The sequence below is a fragment of the Phyllostomus discolor genome, chromosome 1 (genome assembly GCF_004126475.2).
Source record: "Phyllostomus discolor isolate MPI-MPIP mPhyDis1 chromosome 1, mPhyDis1.pri.v3, whole genome shotgun sequence".
NCBI classification, from domain to species: Eukaryota; Metazoa; Chordata; class Mammalia; order Chiroptera; family Phyllostomidae; genus Phyllostomus; species Phyllostomus discolor.
Genome location: NC_040903.2, coordinates 100,440,926 through 100,455,405, shown reverse-complemented (window position 1 = coordinate 100,455,405; position 14,480 = coordinate 100,440,926). Strand labels below are relative to the sequence as shown.

Below are 14,480 nucleotides of genomic sequence, written 5' to 3'. Positions count from 1 at the left end.
CACGGTCCCCGCCCGAACCCTTTCACCCGAATGGAATGTGGGCGCGCGTTGAACTCCTGCTCCGTTCCTTTCGGAACGCCGGCCCGGGCGCCGCTGGCCCGACGCGCCTGCCGCGGAGGCGGCTCCCTCGCACCTCCCCCCGCAGCGCGCCCCGGCGGCTAGGCCTGGCGAGGCGAGGGGGAGGCGGGCCGAGGGGGCTGGCGAGGGACGCGGGACTGCGGGGAGGTCGGGGGCGGGGAGCAGCAGGCGGCGGGCCCCGGGAAGAAAAGAACATGGCTCCTGCGGCGGGCAGCGCCGAGCGGTGCTCGGGGCAAAGGCGCGCGGGGCACCAGTGACCGCGATGGTGAACTCGAGCCGCGTGCAGCCGCAGCCGCCCGGGGACGCGAAGCAGCCGCCGGCGCCCGGAGCAGCGGGCCCAGGGCGGCCGGCGGCCGGCGGTGCGGCCCCGGGTGGCCTCCGCGAGCAGAGGGGCCTGGAGATCGAGATGGAGCGCATCCGGCAGGCGGCCGCGCGGGACCCCCCGGCCGGAGCCTCCGCTTCCCCGTCTCCTCCTCTCTCGTCGTGCTCGCGGCAGGCGTGGAGCCGTGACAACCCGGGCTTCGAGGCCGAGGAGGAGGAGGAGGAAGAGGAGGTGGAAGGGGAAGAAGGGGGAATGGTGGTGGAGATGGACGTGGAGTGGCGCCCGGGCAGCCGGAGGTCGGCCGCCTCCTCGGCCGTGAGCTCCACGGGCGCCCGGGGCCGGGGGTTGGGGGGCTACCACGGCGCCGGCCACCCGAGCGGGAGGCGACGCCGGCGAGAGGACCAGAGCCCGCCGAGCCCCAGCCCGGCCGGCGGTGGGGACCCGCTGCATCGCCACCTCCCCCTGGACGGTCAGCTGCCCCGAGTGGCCTGGGCTGAGAGGCTGGTTCGCGGGCTGCGAGGTAAGAGCACGATTCCGCAGCGGCTGATGCTCGAACCTGAACCACGGGCTCCAGCCGAGCCATCGCCGCTGCGGTTTGATTTTCGGGGATCCACCTCGCATCCCCATTGCGTCCCCGCCTGCCTTGGAAGCGCATTCCCCAGCTCTGCAATTCTGCTCTATTTCCGGTACCCAGAGCCGAATTCCGCTGCGCGCTTGTCGGTGCAAATTTATTGGGTACGTCCCTCCCTAGAAGAAATGCTAGCATATTGTTTACTTCTGGAAATAAGTGAAAGTCCTATTAAAGTGAAAGGCTTCATCTGGGGTGGTTGTTTTTTTTTTTTTTTAAAGTAGGGGAAAATGAATAATACAACTAATGGTGGTTACACTGTATACTTGCTAATTTCACGATATTAAAACGAAAATTCTATATTAGCACCCATGATCTTCCACAGGTCTTTATCTCTCATTGCCCCTCATCCAGTTCTCGAAAGAGTAACAGTAGGGTGTGACCCAAATTGTGGGAGCAGTGTCACTGGGTTGTCATTGACGTTTTGATGTGTGTGGTTGTTTCTGGGAGAGGGTGCTGTTGAGAACACCGCGAATAGAATAAAATTATATCTTTGAAAACAGTTATTATTTGGCCATTTCTAATTCTAGGCATTTTTCTAAAGCAGTTGCAAAAAAAAGTTACATTGTTTTTCAAAATGTATAAGTATGTTTTTGAATAACTAATGTTCTTTGAAATTCCAACAAAGCATTGAAGTCACCAGATACCAGCTGTGTGTAAATGTGTTGGTTTAGTGAGCCCAGCTAACCCAAAGACAGGGAAGGGTTTTTCAAACTTGCCAGTGTCTGTTAAGAGGACACAGATTTTCCAAGAGCAGATGGGAATCCTATTTTGCAAAGCTTTGTCAGAGACATCCTTAGGAAAGAAAACGTTGCATTTGGTTTTACCACCCGAATTATTTTAGTCTCCACTTTTAAGAGTTTCCATTCTCAATTCTTTTGAAAATTTCCCTCCCCTTCTCTAATCTTTCTGTCGGTTTTTAAAATTTAGCGTGCTCACGTGCACACGCACATACACACACAACCCAGGTGTTTTTACAGCAACGTGATTAAGACCAAGTCAGGCTGCATGTAGACCCCAGTCCTACAGCACATTGGCTGTGTGACCTTGAGCAAATTACTTAACCTCTTTGAGCCCCAATTTTTGCATTTTTTAATTCATAATATTTAGTTCTTGACTTTGAAGAATTAAATGAGACGAGGCATGTAAAATGTATAACAAGTCTCACCCATGTACTTTACATATTAAATCATAAATTCTAAAAAGTGGACATTTTGTTACTTGTTTTACATTAGTGCTTATGTTAGTTAATTTGATTTAGAACATGATGGGGAACAAAAGATCCTTTTTGAATAACCTGTGTGAGTAGATTACCAAAAGACTTACTTTTTAAGGTTTAAACCCCAGATTATAAACAGTTGCCTTTGGACAACCAGGAGGTGGGGGGTACTGCCCTTCCCTTATGGCTACAGTCAGCCCTCCGCGTGCTGGTGCCCTGCTCAGAGCAGCCGGTTGAACAAGTGGGCTTTGAATTGGATGGGTCAACTGAAAACAATCCTCCTGTAAGGGAACCTGCTCTGTTCAAACCCATGTTGTTCAAGGGTCAAGTGTAATATTTTGCATTGTTTTAAATGTGCTTTAAAAAAATATTCCTTGAAGTGAGAGAGAAGTTTCTTTGAAGTTAATATGTAATAGTAAATCATGATCCTTTTAACTAGACAAACCCAGAAAAGTAAAATAAATAACGGTGAATGAGTTGTGATTTTTTTTCCCCTCTTGGGATACCAATGACAGAAATCTTACAAGTGTTTTGTAAGTAGTGCTCCAGAATGAGAACAGAAAGTAGCTTCCAGTTTCCAAAGGTAGGAGAGATTACTCCAGATTGGCTGCTCAGGGACTTCCCTGGAGGTCTCCTGCCTTTGTGGCTTTATACAACATTCACACTTCCTGGGCCTCGGGTGCTCATTTATAAAATGGGAGAGGAACCTCTCAGGTCCCTTTTAGCTTCAACATACCCTTGTGTTGTGTAATGACAGGAACCTAAGAAAGACAACAAATAGCCCTTTTTGCTCTTTGAACTGTGGCTAGATCTATCTTTTTAACTGAAGTAAGATAGTAAAGAAGACATGTTTGAGGCCTGGCTCTGGGAAGCATTGTGTCTAACCAAGGGGTTAAGAATGTATCTCTTAGTATCCCGAAGTGGTTGAAAGTTTTTGAGCAGAGCAGAACTTGCTGAAAGGGAATGTGAGTCAGGCAGTGTGCTGTGCAGGAACGCTTGCAGAGACGGGCAGGAGGACCAGGCAGGAGGCTGCCAGGGAGAAGGTGATCAAGGCCCAGACCAAAATAAATGAAGAATGGCTGAAAAATTTAAAGACTGCCCCAACTTAAAGGTACCCCCAACATACCTTTAAAAAAGTAAACAGAAGTTTACTTTTGTCTTAACAAACTGTTTTTAGTGCAAAGATACAATTTGACACTCTACATGAGTTATTAATATTTTCTGAATTTGCAGAATTGAATATGTTTTGTATATGAATTTGTGTGCTAACTTATTAAAGTCATTTTCTGTTTGTTACTTTAGACATATATGCTTTTGTTTTCCAGAGAAATCATAAAGTACTAGCCGTATTAGTCAGGGTAGGCTAAGCTGTTAAAACAAACAGAAACCTCTTTTCCATCCACTCTGTTGTCTCATCATTGCCCATTTCTAGAACTTTTTCATCATCCCAAACAGAAACTCTACCGTTAAGCCCCAGCTCCTCATCCCTCTCCTCCCTGCCCTTATAATCTCTATTCCACTTTCTGTCTCTGTAAGTTTCCCTATTCTAGGCACCTCAGGTATTATTGGTATCATACAGTATTTGTCCTTTTGTGTCTGGCTTAGTTCATGCTTTGACAGTTTATCCATGTTGTAGCATGTATCCAAACTTCATTCCTTTTGGTGTCTGAGTAATATTCCATTGTATGTACCACATTCTGTTTATCCATTGGTCAGCTGATGAACAGTTAGGCTGTTTTCACCTTTTGGCTATTCCTTCATTTTAATCCAAAGCTCATTTCATCACTTCTTCCTTTCCGCTTTTTATTTGCACAAATTTTGAACAATGAGATGTATTTTTATTGAAGTGGGGATTTTTTTTGAGGTAGGGTTGCTACTCTGTGATAAGGTTATGCTACTAGCAAAATTTGTTCAGTCAACAAACATTTATGGAGAGTCTCTTTTGTGCTTAGTAATAAGGATATAGAGATGAATCATACAATATCCCAACTCCCAAGGAGTTTTGAGTTTAGTAGAAAAAACAGAGATATAATTAAATAATTACAATGCCAGATTCTCATATATGGGAGGGACTCAAAGAAGTGAGGCCAGAGGAGGCTAAACTTGTTTTGTGTTTTGAAGGATGGAGGTTGGGGTGCGGTGTGGTGCATGAGAGGAAAATTGTGGAAGTAAGACCAAGTGAGCCTGTAGCTCTTTGATACTTTTTCTCATAGACAGCTAAAGCCAGTGGGGGCTTCAGGCGAGGGGCTGATGCGATCGCATTTCAGTCTGAAGATGATTCTAGCAAGGACGCAGAGAATGGGGTAAGGTGGATGGTGCTGGTTGCTGGGAACATAGGTGAGGAGAGGCCTGATGGAGAGGGTGACACTGGGGGCAACAAGGCCGTGTGAGCTGGGGAGAAAGGATGTTTTAAATTAAATAGAGAGAGAAACCACCAGAGTTACGGTCCAGCTCCCTACAAGGTTAGGAAAAGAGCCTGTTTTAGGAAGAAACCCACATTCCTGACTTGGCACCACTATCCAAATGGGGAAAGTAGGTTTCTAGAAAAAGGAAGAAAAAGACAAATCTCAGGGAGGGATACGTGAGTGTGCATTGTCTGTGGAACGTGCAGGTCGGAACTGGTGGGGCACAGGCATGTATATATTTGCCTGCACCTCGGGAGAGGGCTGACTAGGATTCGAGGTTCAGGAGCCATGTCATGCAGTGACTGTTCTTTAGGAAATGGACCGAGAGTAATAAAGAGTCACAGCTCTCTCTGACAGTGTCCCTGCAGTTCAAATGAATATTAAGGAGGATTATATTTGTCTCAACAAGGCTCATATGTGTCTGAGCACAGAAACAGGATTCTCCTATGATATAAATGCAGTGAGCATTTAGTCGGGCTATTCAGAATGAACTCAAAAGTCCATACAAATTTGGGTCTTTACACTATTCTGACATCTAGGCATCAGAAGTGGGACATCTTATAGATAGACCTACTTCTAAAGCATAGACAGGCCTCTTCCAGCCCCTCTCCAGGCTTTACACATAATTCTCATTCCCAGAGCAACCCTCCAAGAGGCGCCCCTCTCCCATTTTCAGACGAGGAGTTGGAGGTTTACGGCATTAGGGGAGGTCTTAGCCCACACGTGGCTGAGCCTTCATCTGAACTCAGCTCTGACTCCAAGTCCCTACATTGTCCTTTGTCATGATCAATAAAGACATAAGGGTTTAGTGTATTTCACACAGGACAGGGTTAATCTGAGGCAAAAGATCCACACCGAATTTTTTTTTACCATGGAGCTGAGATATTTACAGATGAAATGATGCGATAGCTGTGATTACTTTCAAAATAATGGGAGGGAGGAATGGGTGAGTTGAGGTTGGCACTGAGTTCACAGTTGTTGAAGCTGGGTGAGAGACACATAGGACTTCACTGTATCATTCTCTCTGGTATTTTATGTATTACAAAGTAAAAAGATTTTGGAAGCATTTGGATAAAATAATTGCAAAGATGGCAGCATTTTTTCAAAGTCAGTTATTTATTTGGGACATCTTTTGTGCTTTGGATTATCCATCTCCGAGTTCCTCTATATTGATATTCACAAGTAACACTGCCCAAGGGAATATGCACCCTTGATGACATGGTCCAACTTTGGGCTCTGGCAATAACCAAGCACCCTGGTGAAGAAGAAGGAAGTGGGATATTGCTCAGTATCCCCTGAATAGCACATTCTCTGTAACAGCTGAAGACCCCTTACGTACTGAACGTGAGTACATGGAGTGCCCAGAAGGTACTCCCTCCACAACTGGGGCAATTATGGGAAAAGACAACAGTTGATTTTGAAGAATGATGCCAATTTGGAACTCCATCCTTAACCATTCTTACTCTGTTAGCTCTGTAAACAGGAAGTAGGTGGCAACAGGACAACTAGTTTTTCTATTCCTTTTCTAAAGAGGTCCCTGTACCCAGACTCAACCTATACACCCAGTAAGGAAATTAGATGAAACTTTTAAAGCAATAAGTATTTGAGGAAGTAATTACAGTAATTTAGAAAAGTAAATGCATGAAAGTATATTATGTAAAAGTATAAATAGCCCTGGCCAGTGTGGCTCAATTGGTTGGAGCTTCATCCTGTACACCAAAAGGTTCTGAGTTCAATTCCTGGTCAGTGCACATACTGAGGTTGTGGGTTCAATCTCCGGTTGGGGAGTGTATGGGATGCAACCAGTCATTGTTTTTCACATTGATGTTTCTCTCTTTCCCTTCCTCTATCTCTAAAATTCAAACATATTTTAAAAAGTAAAATAAAAGTGTAAATAAAGGGGTTTGTTTCTTATCATTTGAAATGTCTCATTCAAGGGCTAGAATTTAATTGCCATAGACTGTTGTCAGTTTAGCTTGAATACAAATTGAAAGGAGTTTGGTTTTTCTATTTATAGGTCAAGCAGTACTACTTGTAAATATTAGGAACCATGACTTAGTTTATATTGTTTATAAACCACAGGAAAGAGTGAAATCACTGACCCAGTGAGGCAAGGCAAAAATCTGTCCTGATGGAAAAGAGAATAACAGTTTCTTTCGCGCATATTTTAGGCCTGGCCTCCAAAAGAAATGTACCCAAAGAAATGGTGTGGTTGTGTCCAGGGCTACTGAGCCTAACATTTGGCTGCCTCTCTGTTATTCTGAGTTGTAATTTTCCATGTCATATAAATTTGTAATAATTCTTTAATATGATAGTTTCAGCGAACAAACATTCTGCTTGCTGCATTTCTTCTGAGTGAGTAATTCCTTGACAACTACCAGATCTTGGCAGAGGCAAACCTGGTCATAAGTTATGCTCCACTTTCAGTGTGGTGAAACCTACGATGTGTAACACGGTGTCTTTGAATCCAGATGCTGATTTTCCTAAAGGAAATTTGGAAGAAAAAACAAAAGGAAATGAAAGACTCAAATTTAGGAGTAGAACTAATTTATTATTATAAGCCATAAGAATACATGAACACTAGTGATGAAGGCATTTTCAAGAAGTGGAAGACCATGTACCGTTTTTTCCCGGTTCTCTGTGTAGCTTGATTGTGACTTCAGTTGCTCTGTGAGTTTCAGTGATTGAAGGGGTTAATGTCTGTGGAATAAAAGCGTGAGGCAACCAGGGAGCAGGTTGGCTTCCATTAACGGGCAACCTAATCTAACTGAAAAGATGGAGAAGTGTGTCTTTTTTGGAAAACATTACATCTCTTCCAAGTAACCAGCATTGTGACTTTACCACACTGTTCATTAGTAGGGGTTTGGACGGCCACCATGTCTGTCTGCCAGTCCAGAACTGCGGTAACTCTGTCCAGCAGTCTCAAGGAGGGTTATGTCATCTTTGCTCAACCAGCCCAACACTTTTTCCATCTGTGAAAATATAGAACATGGTTGCTGACTTTACTCTCTCCAAAGACAAAAGTCGACAAAGTTATTATGTTTAATTTAAAGATTGTATGTTAACCGGCACTTTAAAAACCTGTCAAGCATGTTTAGGGTAGTCAGTTGCTACAGTTTCTTAAAGAACAGACATGGATACAGAGATTTTCAGCCAGTGTGTTAGAAACTTGGTAAATGTTTCCCTAGGGAAATGATGCTCCAACCAGGACTTCTTTTCCTCAGGGGTGACCTAAAAGATACCATTTGCAATGTAGTTTTATCATGTACTAGGTTTAGTAACAGGATACTTACCAGGTTGTGTCCTCCCTCCTATAGAAGGAACTCATGTGTATGCACAATCTCTCTCTTTTAGACTACCCTCATTTCCTGTTACCTTTTTAAATTTTTACTAAAGACTCCTACTAAAAGAATTTCCATGTTACACTCAGAACATGCTAAAATAATAATAATAATAATAATAATAAACAGAAAATCTCCCTTAAAGGGTATACTCTTTTATGTGTTTTCCTTTGCCATTCATAAAGTTTTCTTTTATTATTATTTTAAAGGTCTCTGGGGAACAAGACTCATGGAGGAAAGCAACACTAACCGAGAGAAGTACCTGAAGAGTGTTTTACGGGAACTGGCCACATACCTCCTTTTTCTCATAGTCTTGTGCATCTGTAAGTAGAGCATTTCCTTCCACTAAAAAAAAGTTTTGGAAATATTTGACGTGTCCAAGTCATAATGAAAAAGAATTATATGTGCACCACAAGGGTTAATTTAGAAGTTGTCTGCTTTCAGTTCCAATTTAGAATTTGGTAAAGTGCTCTTTGGTAAACGCTAATTAAAATTCAGCATTATCTGATTGGGCAATTCATTGTCAGTTGTGACCATTTTCACTCTGAGATGTGTGTGGCAACCTGTCAGACACCAAGAAACTAAAGGATTGTAGCATTTGATTTCTTAACAATAATTACAGTGTCACTTTTATATCAATTAATGTAAATTCTACATAAGAATTATTCTCAGCAAAATGACTTTATAAATGTAACTTGCAGAAAATGCAAATAACGTCAACCTAGTATTGCTTTTATGAATATACAGAGTCCCTTTCTTTTGGATTTAGTGTGTTGTATGAATGCCTTTATTTTCCAACAATCGCCAGATTTTTACTCTATAGGAAACAGACTGCAGACTGATTTCTTTCTTTTTTCTCACTTCTTCCAATAAGTCCCTGCATCCTCTGGGAGGGGAAGGGAGAGAAGCTTTAGACAGAAACAAATCTTAGAAACCATTTGCTTCAAAGTCCAAAAAGTCGCAGGTAGTGGATTTATCCTTTAAGTTTACAAGGCTTTGAATGCTGGAGCTCTGTCTTGTCCCTTCTAAACCCTTCATGGGAATAGACGGGACAGATTTTCAACCACCAGAACCTCTTACTCTCCTCCTCTGGAAAAGGAGTTCATTCTTAAAAATTTACACCACTCTTAGAAAGAGGCTCCCTCTTTGCAAAAGGAGAGAATCAAAATTTAATCAGTACTTTAATAATGCCATTCTTATTAGATTAAATAAGAATGAATGACAGCCTTGAATTTAATTGACTAAGACTAAAAGCTTTCTTAAAATAATTTTTATTTACTAGATTTATAAAAAGAATAACAGGATTTGTAAGTTGAACACAAAAGAGTAAAGAACATCAAAGTTTCAATATTTGTAATTTTAAGAAATTGAATATTGATTTATTTAATGTCCCCACACTGGTTTCTACTAACACTAGTAAGCTATTAATGAGCTTTAGAAGGGTGTGTCTTCTTTTTATGTTTTTCTGAGACATTGTTAATCCAAGTAGGACTTTCAGGTGAAAAATAAGTTATTTAAGCTAAAAAGTGTGTGTATATGAACAAAATCCATTTTCTTAGTTTTTTTCTACTAACTTTCTGAAATTTCATGTTATTTATTTAGAAGGGAGTATCTCCTTACTTTTTAAAACATTTTATCTGACAGAAACGCTAAAAAGCTAGAGATGATTTGTTCATTACATTGAAAGTTATAAAGCAAGAGATGTGATATTTTTAACTTTTATATTCTAAGCTGTTAGAGCTTTGAATACTAAAGATGAGTTTGCTCCCTGTGTAGAAATGGTGCTTAAATATTAAATAACAGTAGCCTCAAATATTAGCAAGTTGATTAGACTTATTATTACATTTTTAATACATAAATACATACATACAGACACATACATACATACATATTCCTTTTGCAAAATATAAGCGCCCTATAAGTAAATCCAGAATTTTTGTGGTCCTAAAACTGCCTGAGTATCAGAATCACCAAGAGCATTTTTTTAAAAATTACAGTTTGCCCAGATGCACTAAATCAGAACCTTCCATACGTGGCCCTGGGAAGGGGGTTTTCAGACGTACTGACAAGTTTTGGAAGTAGGCCAGATAAATAAACTGAATAGCTAGAGTTTTGGGCAACATACCTTAAGTCATGTACCTAATTTTTTTTTCTTATTTATTTTAGAATGTTTATGCTTTTTGTTCTTTATCACACTACTCACATTTTTTCTTATATCAGTAGCTACATATTTTACATAGCAAAGTTTTATTCTTAGAATATTGTAGAATTTCTGGTTCAGAAGGGATCTTGAAGGTCATGTGATCAACCCTCTACTGAATGAATGCTGACATTCCCCCGCAGCTTCCCTTTCAAGTGGTCAGTCATCCTGCTTCTGATCAAGTGAGAGTTCCGGGTTGGGAGACTTCCTTAAATTGTCCGTTACATTGTTCTACAGCTATGTGAGACAGTTCATCTTTATATGAAGCCAAAGTCTACTCCCATCTAACTTTCTGCCTTGGAGAGTTCCACTCTCCAAGCCCACACATACCCAGTATCTTCCATGTCTCCACTCCAATTTAGCCCATCAGAAGTTTGCAGATGGACATCATGTCTCCCTGTCTTCTCAACGTTAAACCTTCCCAGTTCCTTTAACTTTTGATCATGTGAGTGGAGACATGCTTTTGAGTGACTTCCATGATAGAAACGCCCTCCAGTACATGTTCTGTTTATCAGAGTCCCTTTGAAAGCACTGCAGGAGTCTCACGAGGAAGAGTGGAGAAGTGGGGCCATGAGCATCCTCGTCCAGACACTACACTGTGGTCTGTGCACCCTTCCATCGCCCGAGTCTTCATATGATTTGTGTGATTGTTTAGTCTCTTCGCCTAAAACAGTAAAGCACTGTGACCTGCAGCTAGTATTTGAGCACCTTTTCCTTGAACATAATGGAGGACTTCCCTTTGAGCTCTGTTAAATTTTATCTCTTTAGGATTTTCTCATCATTCCAATTTATTGAAATTATCCTGGATCTAGATTCATTCATCTCATATATTAGTTTCATGGTATCAGCACAGTTGATATCTCCCCAATCTTATCCTGGTAAATTAATAAATCAGAAAAGATTGGTTCAAGAGCATCAGTTCATTAGTCAAAGCTCTTTGAGTGGAGTTCACTGAATTATATTATCATCGAGCTCAGGATGATAAGACTTACTATCCTGAAACAGGATGATATGACTTTTTCAAATGCCTCTCTGAATGATGACACCATTTCTGTGATCTATCAGCTGTTGACCAAGTTAAAAAGGAAGTGAGGATAAGCAGGCATGGTTTACTCCTAGCAAAGTCTTGCTGCTTCTGAGTGAGTCCTTTTCCCATTGCTCAAAAACTGTCTTTTTAATTACTAGTTAAAATCTTGCCAGCAATATCAAATATCTGAGGGACCCCTTTTGAAAAAATATTTCCTTTTAGATTCTATTTTTCTATTTTTAGAGATAGGGGAAGGGAGAGAAACAGTCATCGGTTCCCTCTTGTCAGCCCCCAACTGGGACACGTGCCCTGATTGGGAATTGAACTGGTGACATTTCCGTTTGCTGGCCGGTACTGGATCCACTGAGCCACACCAGCCCAGGCCTGAGAGACCTTTTAATTGCCAAATTTTATGTGCTCTTTTTGGCCTTTGTCTGGCATTTGGTCCCATGGCATTTGGCATTCTAGAAATTTCCCTCTTAGGCATCTGTGACTCCCTGTTTCTGCATTCCTCTTTGCTCTCTGCAGTCTCTTCTTCTTAGTTTTCTAACTAGTTTTCTTCTTAGTTTTCTTCTTCCTGAAACAGATTTATACAGTTATCTTTCCACTGCTTCCACTGGTATCTGTATGATGTTCACTCCCAAGTCCCTCTGGACTCTCTCATGAACTACACACCTTGTACCAACTTTTACTGCCATCTCCAGTGGTATACTTCCCAGGCATCGCATCTTCCTAAACCTGAACGCGTCATCTGGCTCATCCAAACTTGCTTCCCTCATGTTCTCTGTCTGGGTAAATGTTGATTAACATCACTCCCATGAATGCTTCACCCGAAACCTGGGCATCATCCTAGATGCTTTCCCTGCTCTTCTCATTTGATCATTCCACCTAATTCTTCCTCTTTAGTGCCTCTCAGATCTTTTTCTTTCATGCACTGCTATTATCCCTATTTTAAACCTTTATCATCCTTATCCTGGAATATTCATTTATCTATTCATTCGACCGGTAATTTAATTAAAAACAAATTTAGGCCCTGTCCTTAAATGCTGTAAGTGATATGAAAGAAGACAATTGGAGAAGAGGATTTCCATCCAGGGAAGGCTTCTCTGAAGCCTGAAGCAAGAGTGGAGCCAGTCAGGTAAAGAGAGAACTGCGTGAATGAAGAATCTGGGGCAAGAAAGAGCTCAGAACATTTTGGAAGCTAAGTAAAGACAATTGCTGAAGAGAGTGTCATAAGATGAGGATAGGAAGGTGGTTAGGGGCCAGACCCTGCAGATATGGTAGGCACTGGTAAGGGAGAAACCAGGGTTTTAAGTAGGGAACTGACAAGATTTATGACTTTCAGTGCCATTGGACCACAGATTGAATGGGACCCAATATCTAGACTCCAGGCATACCCAGGCACTGCTCCAGATTGCTGTGTCTGAAACCAGATTAAACCCGGTCACTCTTGCATTTAACGTGCTCTAATCACCTCACCTTCAAGATACAGTTAAAAATCCTTGCATAATAGATTAGCATTTCACTATACAGCCTTTACTTCTTCAGAGCTGTCATTTCCTACAATCATCTGGTACTCAACCACATCACACCACCCGTGGGTCTGAAAAAGGCCTCAGCTGTCCCTTTCCTGTTGATCTGTTTAATTCCTCCTCATCGTTCAAGATCAGCTCAAGAGCCAGATCCATGGAGAAACCTTTACCAGCCAGCCCCTCCTCTGAGCTGCGCTGCATTCTGGGCCCACTTCTGTCTCTGTGCTCTTCACATTGGATCGTCACACTAGTTCATGCATCTGTCTCCATCAGCTCAGGCCGGGAAAAAGGGATCCTGTTGGGTACATCTCAGATGCGGCACATGTGGGTGCTCACTGCTGGCAACTTCGCGCATTCTCTTTTTCTTACTCACTAGTACTTCTCATTCACTAACAGACCTTTTCTTTGTATGACCACTAAGGCAGTTCAAGTCTAATCGTTCTTTGATTTTTGTATAGTGCTCTGCATTTATATATAACATTTTTAATTGGTAGAGTCCCTTCCAATGTCTGTTCTAATTTTATCTCCACGGTGTTCCTGTGAGGATTTGGTACAATACAACACAGAGCTAGGAAAGAAGTTTGGTTTCCTGTTCAGGATGATGGTGTCACTTTCTGGTAGATGGCCTGGAATCTGAAATACTGGGATTGAGACACCTTGGCTCCACTGTCTTTATAGCTGGTGTATGTGTATCTGTTTGACAGTTTTTATTTCATCTTTGGCCCAAGAGTTATTAAGAGAAGATTTTTTTAAATTTCTAAATGGCCTCGTTTCATCTGTACGTTTATTCTTTTTATATTAATATTCTGTATTTGTGGTTTCAAAAACATTGGCTGGTTCTTTCTTTTTGTTTTTCTGAGAGCTTTTTGGTTTGGATGTTTTTGTTTGTTGACTTTTGTGGCTTAAAACAGCAGAAATGGCCTTGACCTGCATGGCTCAGTTGGTTGGCCATCATCCCACCGAGTAAAAGCCACCGGTTCAATCCCCTGTCAGGGCACATACCTGGATTGTGGATGTGGACCCCAGTTTGGTGCCTATGAGAGGCAACCAGTCAATGTTACTCTCGCACACCGATGTTTCCCTCTCTCTCTCCCTCCCTGCCCCTCTCTCTAAAAATAAATAAATAAAATCTTTTTAAAAACTCAGAAATGTATGTTTTCACAGTTCTGGAGGCTAGAGGGCCACAGTCAAAGTGCCTGCAGGGCCATATGCCCTCTGAGGCCTGCAGGGGATGCTCCCTTGTCTGTAGCTTGGAGGAGTGTGCCTGCACCCTTCGCGTCCTTGGCCTGTAGCGCATCGCTCCAGCTGTGTCGTCAGAAGGCGTTCTCCCTGTGTCTCTGTTTCTTCACATGCCTGCCTGCTTTAAGGACACCTGTCTGGTTGAATCTTAACTTTAGGAATTTGCTGATGTTCCCTTTGGTAGCCTAGCATATTACTAATTTTTGTAAATGTTGCATGGATATTTTTAGAAGAATGTATGATCCCTTTTGATACAGTATATCATTTGATGTATATACATTAAATTACATTTTCCATTAAAACCCCTAATATCCCTGGATAATTTTTGTCTACTTTCTCTAATATTGAGAGAATATAAATTTAAGTTTCCAGCTACAATTGTGGTTTTGGTAATTCTCCTTATGTTATTAGAGAGTATTGCTTGATATATCTAGATGTTGTTATTCAATATGTAAGTTTATTATAGTTAAATCATTGTATATGGTATAA

The 14,480-nt window shown here is 41.9% G+C and overlaps 1 protein-coding gene across 1 annotated transcript in view; it reads left to right on the top strand.

The window, feature by feature from the left end:
* The first annotated feature begins 232 nt into the window (after positions 1-232).
* PKD2 (polycystin 2, transient receptor potential cation channel) overlaps positions 233-14,480 on the top strand; it is a 65,028-nt gene continuing 50,780 nt past the window's right edge. The window contains exons 1-2 of the mRNA XM_028506068.2: positions 233-920; positions 8,203-8,316. Coding sequence (XP_028361869.1) covers positions 341-920; positions 8,203-8,316 — 694 coding nt within the window. The 5' untranslated portion in view covers positions 233-340. The remainder of the gene's footprint in view (positions 921-8,202; positions 8,317-14,480) is intronic.